The sequence below is a fragment of the Frankliniella occidentalis genome, unplaced genomic scaffold (genome assembly GCF_000697945.3).
Source record: "Frankliniella occidentalis isolate FOCC.00 unplaced genomic scaffold, Focc_3.1 Scaffold314, whole genome shotgun sequence".
Classification (NCBI taxonomy): Eukaryota; Metazoa; Arthropoda; class Insecta; order Thysanoptera; family Thripidae; genus Frankliniella; species Frankliniella occidentalis.
This window is the reverse complement of record NW_026267439.1, coordinates 259566-270102: the sequence shown is the minus strand read 5'-3', so window position 1 is coordinate 270102 and position 10537 is coordinate 259566. Positions and strand designations below refer to the sequence as shown.

The window sequence follows — 10537 nt, the reverse complement described above, 5'->3', positions numbered from 1 at the left end:
CCCGCCCCCGCGCTTACGGTTCAGCGGCTTACGCCTCACGTGATGAAAGCGGCGCCCCGCGGCCCGTCAGCTGCTAGCAGACAGTCTAGCAGACGACATTGGGGCTCGTATAGCTGCGCTCGCGCGGCTGGCCAGGGGCGGCAACACCGGTAACACGTCACCCTCCAGGAAGATTTGGCTGACGCCGACGCCCTTTCAGTGAGAAGGAAAGGGTGGCCACTGTACTTCGCCCGGCGCAGACCGAATGACAATCCAATGGAGTTCGTACTCGGCGCCTGTGCTTCTGTCGGTGCAGGGATCTTCAGCAACCCCCTCGATGTCCTCAAGACCAAAGCCCAGCTCCAGGGAGAGCTCAGGGCGAGGGGCCAGTATTCGGTGCATTACAAAAACATGTTTCATGCCGCTTACATGATAGCCAAAGAAGAGGGAATTCTGGCCTTGCAGGTAAGGTTAACCTAACCTAAAAGTGTTCAGGTCAGAGGCTCATGATGAAGCAGTATTTTTTCCGAAAATGTTTCAAAGAGAACATTTTAAATATTTGAAAGGCGTAGCACTTTTTGATATCTCTCTTCGGGTACCCATTTCTTCAACTGTCATACTGCATTAACTCTTTAAATTATTAATCTAATTTTTGTTTTAGAAAGGATTGTGTCCTGCCCTTCTGCATCAAGTCGCTTTAAACGGGACTAGATTAGGTCTTTTTCAATTAGCCCAGGACCATGGTCTAACAGCCAACGAAGATGGCTCATTATCTGCACCAAAGACTATGTTGATCAGTTCCTGCGCTGGCTCCATTGGTGCATTCCTTGGTAGTCCATTTTTTCTGGTAGGTTAATATTTACTTCATTTGCTGCCAACTTTTCTCATCTTATTAAAAATCCTTTTTAATCTAAGTTTTCAATGTTAGATAAAAACTCAAATACAGTCTCAAGCTCCTATAGCTGTATCAAAAAATGCAACTGTGGCTCTGGGAGTTCAACATGATCATAAAGGAATGATCAGTGGTTTCTCTACTATCCTCCGTAACAGAGGCTTTATGGGTTTTTTTGATGGAGCATCTGGAGCTATTTTGCGAGTTGCTGTTGGCTCATGTGCCCAGTTGTCAACTTTTAGTTACTGCAAGCAATTTATTGAAAATCATGAGGTTTGTAATTTTAATCGAAACTTATGGACCACTTCTCTCTTCTTGTTAGAGTTTGCTATACTTTTTTATTTTAATTTTTTTGTATAGTTTTTCAGTGATGATGCTGTACTGACTAAAGCTTTTGCTTCAAGCATGCTTGTCGGTGTAGTTACTGCATTACTCATGACACCGTTTGACACAGTATCAACTCGTCTCTTCAACCAATGTAAGCTACATACTTTATTTCTCATTCAAATTTATTTTTCCAAATTTTCAACCATCAACATTACTAACGTAACATTTTTACTTTTTAGCAAGAGATTCTACTGGTAAAGGTCTGTTATACAGTGGAATACCAGACTGCTTTGCCAAAACACTGAGGACTGAAGGTGTTCGTGGTCTGTATAAGGGACTTATTCCTGTGTATTCAAGAATCGCACCTCATTCCATGCTTACTCTAATGCTGTGGGAGAAACTGAAGTACCTGCATAATCAGCAATACCTGGAATCCACTCCGTAGTCGATATCCCTGCTGATTTCCAGTCAGAAAAGTTGAACTAATTTAGTATTCACTGCAAGCTCTAGCTAAAATTGTGATTAAATCCAAGCTTTTATTTTTCTTGTGTCATTATAGGCTTAGTTTGGATTGTATGGAATTTAATTTTGTTCTGTCAAAGAAATATTTTTGTTATTTGATAATCGGTGAAAGATATTCTCAAACGTTGAAGTTCCTGTCTGAAACTGTATAGTATGGTAATCTCAGGTAAAAGTGTGTTATTCTCATTTCTCAGAAAATAATGTAGCTTAGGTTGTAGATATGTAATTTTCTGCCATATACTGATTTTTGGCAACCTGTATCAGGCATTCAGACCAAAGTCAACCATCAGGTTACAGTCATAATTACTGACAAAATTTGTCCGCCCAACATTCCTTACAAAGTCAAGTTTGATATCCTATTTTCGGTCGTTGTTTCATCGCTGTGTTGTTATCTTCTGTTCTGGAAGACTTTTAATTGTTAACCTTGTTGTTAATTTTATTTGTTTTTATAAAAATCAACTTTTAAAGTATGGGCCTGATACAGTCTCCCAATATATTTTTTATTGATTGTGTGAAATTCTGTTAGGAATTCAGGGTAATAGTATTATGAAACTTCATCAAAGTGTTCAATGTATACTTTCGAGTCAGTGTACGAGATACTAAAGTGTACACCATGAAATTCGTCGTTGTTCTTTTTTGGTCCCTAATCCGTGTGCAAACACAAGCACAAACTATCTTAATTCTTTTCGAAAATTGGAGAAATCTAACGAATGTACAGACGACATGAAATCGTCTGCTGTTGGCTGCCATATTGGTTTTTTGGACAAGGATCGAGGTGGTCGTGCATGAGAGCGCAGAACAACAAAAACAAAACAGGCTAGCAAAGAAGGAAAGATTGCGGTGCCTAGCGCTTGGCCGCCGGTGTCAAAGAAATCTCTCTAACGCCGGCTGAAAGCTAGCTGACAGGAATTTCTACCTGTTTTCCTTCAAAAAGATCTTCTAGGAAAGGTAATACGGTTTCTGATCTAATCTAATTTAGAGTGTTTCTTTACTATGCTGTGTCTAGCAATGATGTCTTACTTAACCTCTGAAATGCTATTTATCAAAAAGAATGATGATAAATCGAATTGTGTAAAATTAAAATTTACTAATGTGGGTTCGTTAATTTTCAGAATGGGTGACCGTTACAATATTCACAGTCAGTTGGAACATCTGCAGTCAAAGTACATTGGAACTGGTCATGCAGATACAACAAAGTTCGAATGGCTTGTCAATCAACAGCGTGATTCCTGTACATCATACATGGGTCATTTTGATCTTCTAAATTTCTTTGCAATCAGCGAAAATGAGGCCAAAGCTCGTGTGAGATTCAATCTAATGGAAAGAATGTTGCAGCCATGTGGGCCTCCACCTGAGAAACCCGAAGATTAAATTAGTATATAATGCATTCCCTTTTCTTTTCATGTGTGATACGGTCAAATACACATTTTATCTGCCTTAATTTTATACCCTAACATGGTGAAATTGCTATTTTCCAAGACAGTATTTAAGTTGCAAATAGTTTTCTACCTCACGTTATCTTGAGAGTTCGGATTATAATTTTTGAAATATTGAAACCATGTCTTCTAATAAAATGTATGGAGTACAGAGGATGTGAAGGTGGACACCTCAATAAATAAAGTTCTTTGAGAACAATTATCACAACTGTGTTTGGATCCTTCTATATTTTTGAACATACAGTATTTAGTCCTGTAATTTTTAAAGAAATTTGAGATGCTTCCAAAAAATCAGTATCATTAGCTTGTGCATACGTTCAAACAACCAAGAAATGATGAACGGCAGGCATACATGTAGCTTAGGTGACAAACCCCACGATAGCCTTGATGCAAATTCAAGGCCCTGTTTTTATGGATAGCCCAACATATGGCAAAACGTCACGAGCGCGTTGAACCGAGTGATCGCCGCGCCCCGTTGCAACAAATGCGTAAACGTGCTAGGTAGCCCGCATGCACGAGTATCTTCTCTTACCATTGCACCTATGACTCCGAGCGAATAGGCAACCCGTCCGCACATCTGCATGCGGGATAGTATGCATTTGATCCAATGGGGCACACCCTGTATTGACGACTTCATGACTAAATTAGGTCAAAAACTAGTCAAAAAACAATAGTTTTGAAGTTAACATGACCTATTTGTGACGTTTTGATGGTTTCCTGTCAGGAGAGGAGTTCTTAACAACTAATTGAGTAGCCATCCAAGAAGTTCCAATATCTTAAAAAACAAAACTAAAGATCCACAAGAAATTTAATTCTGATTTCCTTGAAGCAAAACTCTGTGATTAAGATTAGCATTTAAGGCTTAAACTTTTATAGGAATAAAAACACATCAGAGACAACAGAAACAACAAAATAAATAGTTATTTGTACAAAAACAAACCAATAACAACTACTCTGAGAGAGTAGAAAAGTTAAGGTAGATTTACAACAGGGATACTGCGAGCATAGTTGAGGTGAGAGGAGTGGTTGTTCACCTCATCCAACCACGTCCCATGCTCTAATAGCGCTTGCAGTATTCTTGTTTTAAAACCACCTTAGTATAAATAAAATCAATAATGTTAGCACACATCATTAGGTCGTCGAAGACCAAAGACAATTTGTACATAAGGGATACAAAATGAAACCATGACCGCCATACTTGCAAATTTATAGGCCACACTCATGCCACCATTCAAAAATACTTCCTGGTGAAGACCAAATATAAAATCAGATTTTTATTGGTGTATCTTATAATTGAGCAAGTATGATGATACTTTTTACGGCAGAATATTGTTATGTTACCACCCACTCAAGCACGTAAGCCTCAAAGTGTTTTATCACACTGTGTCTATCATCCCTTAGCCTGGTTCCTGATTGTAATTCTAAAGAAAAGTCAGGTAACATGGTTAAAAGTGTGCTACATTAGCACTTTGTATTTGTTGAATATCTAGGGTACTTTTTAAAATGATGCCTATGATATTTTGACCAATGTACTAAGCTTAGAAAGAAATAAAATAACTTTGTTTAAAGAACACATGGTGCTCTTCAAACCAATGTGTAACAAAAGAATACAAGGGATCCAGTCAGATTGGACATCAAAATAAGGATGGAATGTAAAAATTGCTGCACACTACTGCTGTCCAACTGAGTTGTACCGACAGGATAATTATATAATGTTTCAAACTAAGCTTATCCTGATTTGGCATAAAAATTTCTATTATGAGCTACTTTAGAATGTCTGATGAAATATGGTCTCGTTATATTTTGTTGCTGCACAAATGGAAGCCACCCACTGAGGTCAGGACTATAAAATGCTTGACAGGCAGGATGATAATTACACTAGTATCTGTATTCATAATCAGTAACTAATTATGTAAGAAAATCTACAAGACATCTAAACTTGTGAGAATTTAAGTCTATGGGGTTATTGTATTTGGAGTTGTAAAGTAATGTAGCTCCTTTCTGCAAATAGAAAAAACAAAGAAAAAGGTAGTTAGATACAAGGATGGAAAAAAAATGGATGCACCTCTCAACGCAGGAAAACATACCTTATAATTTCAGGTAATCCAGAAGGGTCTATAGTATGTTCAAAAACTGTTTTGAGACAAAGTGTATACAATGATGGTACTGCAAAAAGAAAACAAAAAATGCCTCAAATTATGATTTTTATATGCCAAGAAATAGAATCTCAATTAAAATTATAAAACTCACATAAATCTAGCACATGAAGATCATTAAGGTCCATAAGTTTCGCGGAATCTACAATTCAAAATAGACAATACATTAAAATTAGAGCCTCAGCAAATATCCATAAATGAGACCAGTCTACGGCTTTTTGGGATGAGAGTAAGAATCAGGGCATCAGTTTAATGCCACAAAAATTTGATTTAACACTTTCCGTACGACGGGTGCGACCCGTGACCCGGTAAATGTTGCTTGCGTGTGACGGGGCCACATTGTCGACCCACCTAAAAGTGTCCTAAAGTGCCATAAATCTACCTTTCATAGGCCACTGAAGAAAATTAAGACCTCCTAAATTTAGTGAGGGCCGCCTGTGAGGAGGGACGGTTAAAAAATAAATTAATTACGTGTTATTTGACTTACCTTCCAAGGAAAATTCATCATCACTTTCCATATCATCCGGATTGCCATTATCATTCTGATTTTGCTCATCATGATCGTGGTGAAGAATAGGATTAGGACCAACATGAAAAATGTGGTCGCCAACCAAATTAACGTCATTGTCATTTTCTTCTTCCATATTTTCATTATGGTTGATATTATCCTGATTGGCGTCAAGATCAAATGGATTTTGCCCTGGCACAAACTGTACTACTTCTGAGTCATTACTGTGAACTTCACCTAAGACTTCCAGCCACGGACTAAATTATATTAAAGATGAAAAGAAAGTAAGATAACAATATTTAATAATGTATGGTAAAAATAAGCATTGAGTTGAAACAGCCTGATTCACCCCAGAAAAGTACCTTGTTCCACCAAATATGTACACCTTGTTGTTTATTGGGATACATGACTGTCTTCTTCTTCTCACAGGAGGTTTTCCATGAGGCTGAATTTGTTTCCATTCACAAGTTCTAGGATTAAAGCAATGTAAATCGTTAAAATGCTCTTCTGTAAGCCCATTATAGCCTCCAAAAATATAAAGCATTCCGTTGACTATAACTAAAAAGAAAAATAAACTCACATGACAATGGAGAAATTTTGGTAGAGCAATTGAGACAAAGAATTCACAAATCATGACCAAAGTCTGATTTAAACATGAACTTACATGATGAATGGCTCCTCCGGCCTTTAGGAATATCACCTGTTGTAACTGGTTTATGCCACCTATTTGACTCAACGTCAAAGTAAATAATATCGGAACAGTACTCTTCATTGTGAGATCCATAGGGTCCATTTAAATCTCCTCTTCCACCAAAGACATACATATAAGAACCTATAGCTGATGCTGAGTGAAAGTCTCTGAACTTGGCAACCTCGCCCTGAAAGAGAAACCAATAAATTCAAGTACTTGCTGATAGTTTGTGATATATTCTTGTGGCTAAGATAGTACGTACAGAGGTCATGACGTAATGCCACTTCATTTCAGCTATATCCAGGAAATAAACATCATTTGAAAATCTGTCTATATCTTCTTCAAAGCCTCCAAAAACATACATGCGATGATTTATTATACAAGCTGTATGGCCATCTCTAGCGACTGGAACCATTCCAGTTGCTCTTGGTTTACTCCATGTAAGAGTTACTGTAGAAAAAAAACATATGCCAGACATGAGATTTTTTTTTTTAATTGACATGTTTAAAGGCTATGAAATAAAATATCAAAAACATTAACCAAAAGACAAGCATCAATAAAAACAAAGTTAACTACCTGTGTCAAAAACAAAAATTTGGTTACAAGCTGATTCTTCATTTCGTCCACCCCAAACAAAAATTTTGTTACCATATGCAACAGCAGTGTGCCCATACCGCAGAAATGGTATGCACTTATCATCTTGTTGATATTCAGCATAAGATGGGATTGGCAGCCTAGTCCATCTTAAATTTCCTGTAATCAAAACGTTTTAAGACAAAATTGATATCTTGCTTCATTTCCAAGAAAGAAAAAGGACAAAGACGCAATACAAATATAGGAATGTGACAAACCTGTATTAAGCACATGCACATCAATGGGTCTTTTCTCATTATAATTTTCGCCTGTGTTGTATCCTCCAAAAGAATAAATGAGGTCCTCAACGGCAGCTGCTGCATGGTTAACACGTCGAGGTCCTCCTTCCAAGTGAATGGTCCAGTACATTTCTCTGTGAACAAATAAAAAATATGAACTCCCCATATCACATTCCAGTTCACCTACAAGCAGGGCAAATATCAGTCAAAAAATAATGTTTTAAATTTCTGAGTTTTCAAATGTACATCTATCATTATGGATTTATCAAAACAATAGAAGCACATAGTTATTTTTAATTAATATCAATAGTTTTAAACACCCTACACACAGTCAGTTGCAAAGGAAGGTGACATGTTAATAACAATCAATCTATGGTAAAAAAGAAAAACAACAGGTAAAATCCACAACCTTTTTTAAAAAATTAGGTAAAATTACGATAAATGTGATTCTATACTGACACAATTTCCCACGGTGTTGTTGAATAAACATCACTTCCTCCTACCCCGTAGGCAAACGAGTACAAATGAACAGGCTCAACACTACAATACAGGGAAAACCGGTCGCAAAGCGTCCAGGTTAGACGTGTGCACTTGACTTTTAATCTGAAGCGAATTAATCAAAATAGTGCTATGAGTCACAACAAGAAAAAACCCTACAATCCCGGAGGTTAATCAATCAACAAAAATAAATAAAACGCAAGAGATAAGACCGCTTCCAGCCTGACCACAATACGTCGGGAGGAGAGAAATTTGGCCACAATATACCTGCTAGATATTTGACATTCTCTACTCAAGAAAACATGTCACTTTTCTAAAACTGCAAGTACAACCACTTACAACGAAATGTGAGCTGAAAAATACAAAGTTTTCGACAATTACTCCTTGATGTCCACCATGGCTTTCATGATCAAAGCAAAGCAAAATATATCGAGCACATCGAAGGTATCGAAGTAACTTGCAGAAACAACGAGAGTGTTATTTGCAGTTGGTCAAAAAACATGGCGGTGAAGTGTTGGTGGTAGAGGAGGGTTGTGAAGTTTAATGAAGCATCTAAAAACAGAACTACCTCATTCAGAATTTTAACTCGTTACGCTACAGGTTTCACCTTATTCATGTATATTTCTAGTCATCAGAAGTCCTTCTCCCTACTCCTAATTTCAAATGTAGGTGAGGTCTACTATATTAGTGTCAACATACACGTCGAAGCTTTCTGCTTCCATTCAAAAATAAATACAGTATCCCATTGGAAACTCACCAAACATTATACATCTCCGTGCTCTTGCAATGCGAATTCTATCAAATGGAGAGTAGTTGTTTGCTTTATACAAGAAATATGTGGTTTGTCTAACTAACCTAGGCCAATTTCTGTGTGCAATTTTTATTTCTTTTTAAATGGTCAAATTTCAATGAGGCACCAAGTTTTCCTGAATTGGAGGTTGAGGAAATTTTCAATGACAAGTGTGAAGTTTACCTTTTGTTCCTTGCCTCTAACTGCTACAGTTTATAGTTCCATTGAGTGTAATCCTAAGTGTATCATAATAATTAGTAACATTTGGTTCTACATTGTTTCGATGTATTTTGGTAGTTTTAACAGATATCTAATGCTATCTTTTTCCATTCCAGGCAACATCAAAATAATGCATATTATCTACCCTCATTTTGAAGAGATGCAACTTGATTCTGTGAAATGAGTGTAAAAATATTAACTGATGCTTGGTGATTTCATATTTCAAAAATAACAGTAGTATCTGGAACAGAAGTGTTAATGTTTCCCAGCAAGCACTTTTTGTATCTTTTTAACTATCAAACCTCAGAGTAATAATTATATTTCCCTCAGAAATTTTAAAGAAATCTGTTAAAGTGGAGGAATTTGGGGTAAAGGAAGACAATCAGCCCAATGTGGCGGAAGCTGGCACTTCTATCATTGAGGAAGTGCCGAGAATTGCACCTGAGGCCTCACCACAAAGCTCTAAGCAGCGACAACGTTCTTCTCGTGAAACAAGTGCCTCCAGGCATTTGAGGCGTAGACAAAGTAATCGCTTGACACTCCTTTCAATTGAAGAACGTCAAGATGAATCCTGTGCACTGGAAAGGGTTCATCTGGCAGCTCACCTTCAGTGGGACATCCATGATCCAGTCAGCAACCGGGACTGGATCGCACTGTACATCCTTGGTAAGTTATTGCTTTTTCAATGAACCCAATTGGGTTGAATCCTGGGCATGATAAGCTGCTAGACCATAGGAGTCTTGATGGCTTGTGCAAGTTTTGACAGCACTGCATCCAGGCATCTATGCATTGCGAGCAGCGCTCCATTGAACTGACATCAAAATGACATTTAAAAGTGTGATTTTAACACGTTCCTTGCGTCTCATGTTTGGTTCCTATGATAGCATGGGGTGACCACTATGTGGTCACGCCGCAAGGAACGTGTTAATGCAAAAACGTCCAAATTTTGATGACATTTTGATGAGTTTACACGAAAGTGATTTAATATTGATTGACCACTGCTGGCTAGTAAATATAGTAAATAGTAACCATCCAAACAAAAATATGATTGTGGATTCGTTCATATTTCCGTATCTGAATCCATGTCCAAGAAAGTCCCGTCCACTCGCCCAACACGGCTGGCTCTCCCTCACGGGTGCCTAGTGGGTAGGCAGAACGCCTTGCTCTGCTGCCCGCTGCCCTCTTCGCTATACCACCGTCCAAAAAGTTCAGTGTTCGAGTTTCTTCCGCCCCCCCCCCCTACCCCGGCCGTTTTCTTTTCCTTTTGCTCCCAGCTCATTATTCCATTCCCGTCCTGGTCTGGTCTTGGTATACAGTAGTGCTACTATTTTTCCCACGACTGGTATGGAGGATTGTGCAGACTTCGCTCCAAACTCCATGCAAGTCAGCGGACCTCCCCGCGACCTTGACTTGGCGTGTTGTGTTGTTGTTGCGCCCGGGAGCCTCCCCCCCCCCTCTCCTCCCCTGCTCACCACAACCACTCTCTCTCTCCTGCCGGATTTGAGTAGCTTTGATTTGTGCGGCCGCGTCTATCCATGCAAGTCGATCACGTCCGCCCCTTTAAAAATGAATCGAGTGCGTTGCGAGTGCGCTGCGAGGGCGAGGTAAGGGCGAGGCGAGAGCGTGGCGAGTGCGCGGACGAGTGCA

The 10537-nt window shown here is 38.6% G+C and overlaps 4 protein-coding genes across 7 annotated transcripts in view; 3 read left to right on the top strand and 1 right to left on the bottom strand.

Moving 5' to 3' along the window:
- Positions 1-45: 45 nt before the first annotated feature.
- On the top strand, positions 46-2339 carry LOC113211125 (solute carrier family 25 member 35). The gene is made up of 5 exons (XM_026429409.2): positions 46-444; positions 641-826; positions 908-1144; positions 1232-1349; positions 1438-2339. The coding sequence occupies exons 1-5, from the start codon at positions 256-258 to the stop codon at positions 1641-1643; spliced, it is 936 nt and encodes a 311-aa protein (XP_026285194.1). The 5' UTR covers positions 46-255; the 3' UTR covers positions 1644-2339.
- Positions 2340-2491: 152 nt separating this feature from the next.
- On the top strand, positions 2492-3364 carry LOC127751033 (splicing factor 3B subunit 5). Its single transcript, XM_052273931.1, has 2 exons — positions 2492-2668; positions 2833-3364. Exon 2 carries the CDS (start codon positions 2834-2836, stop codon positions 3089-3091), a length of 258 nt encoding a protein of 85 aa, XP_052129891.1. The 5' UTR covers positions 2492-2668; position 2833; the 3' UTR covers positions 3092-3364.
- Position 3365: 1 nt separating this feature from the next.
- LOC113211123 (kelch domain-containing protein 3) lies at positions 3366-8375 on the bottom strand. 3 transcript variants are annotated; one of them, XM_026429406.2, is made up of 10 exons: positions 8221-8375; positions 7363-7517; positions 7088-7264; positions 6774-6961; positions 6485-6698; positions 6183-6378; positions 5800-6077; positions 5407-5454; positions 5244-5322; positions 3366-5157 (listed from the first exon to the last, which is right to left on the bottom strand). In XM_026429406.2, exons 2-10 carry the CDS (start codon positions 7511-7513, stop codon positions 5112-5114), a joined length of 1377 nt encoding a protein of 458 aa, XP_026285191.1. In that variant the 5' UTR covers positions 7514-7517; positions 8221-8375; the 3' UTR covers positions 3366-5111. The 3 variants fall into 3 exon arrangements, with proteins under 3 accessions (XP_026285191.1, XP_026285192.1, XP_026285193.1); XM_026429407.2 differs by having other exon boundaries at positions 8149-8288; XM_026429408.2 differs by lacking the exon at positions 8221-8375 and adding an exon at positions 7843-8047.
- Positions 8376-8378: 3 nt separating this feature from the next.
- LOC113211127 (E3 ubiquitin-protein ligase HECW2) overlaps positions 8379-10537 on the top strand; it is a 58289-nt gene continuing 56130 nt past the window's right edge. The window contains exons 1-2 of one of the 2 annotated variants that reach the window (XM_052273929.1): positions 8379-8546; positions 9007-9556. The gene's annotated coding sequence lies outside the window, so the exon portion shown is untranslated. Of the gene's footprint in view, positions 8551-9006; positions 9557-10537 lie in introns of both variants that reach the window. The other variant, XM_052273930.1, reaches the window with a different exon arrangement.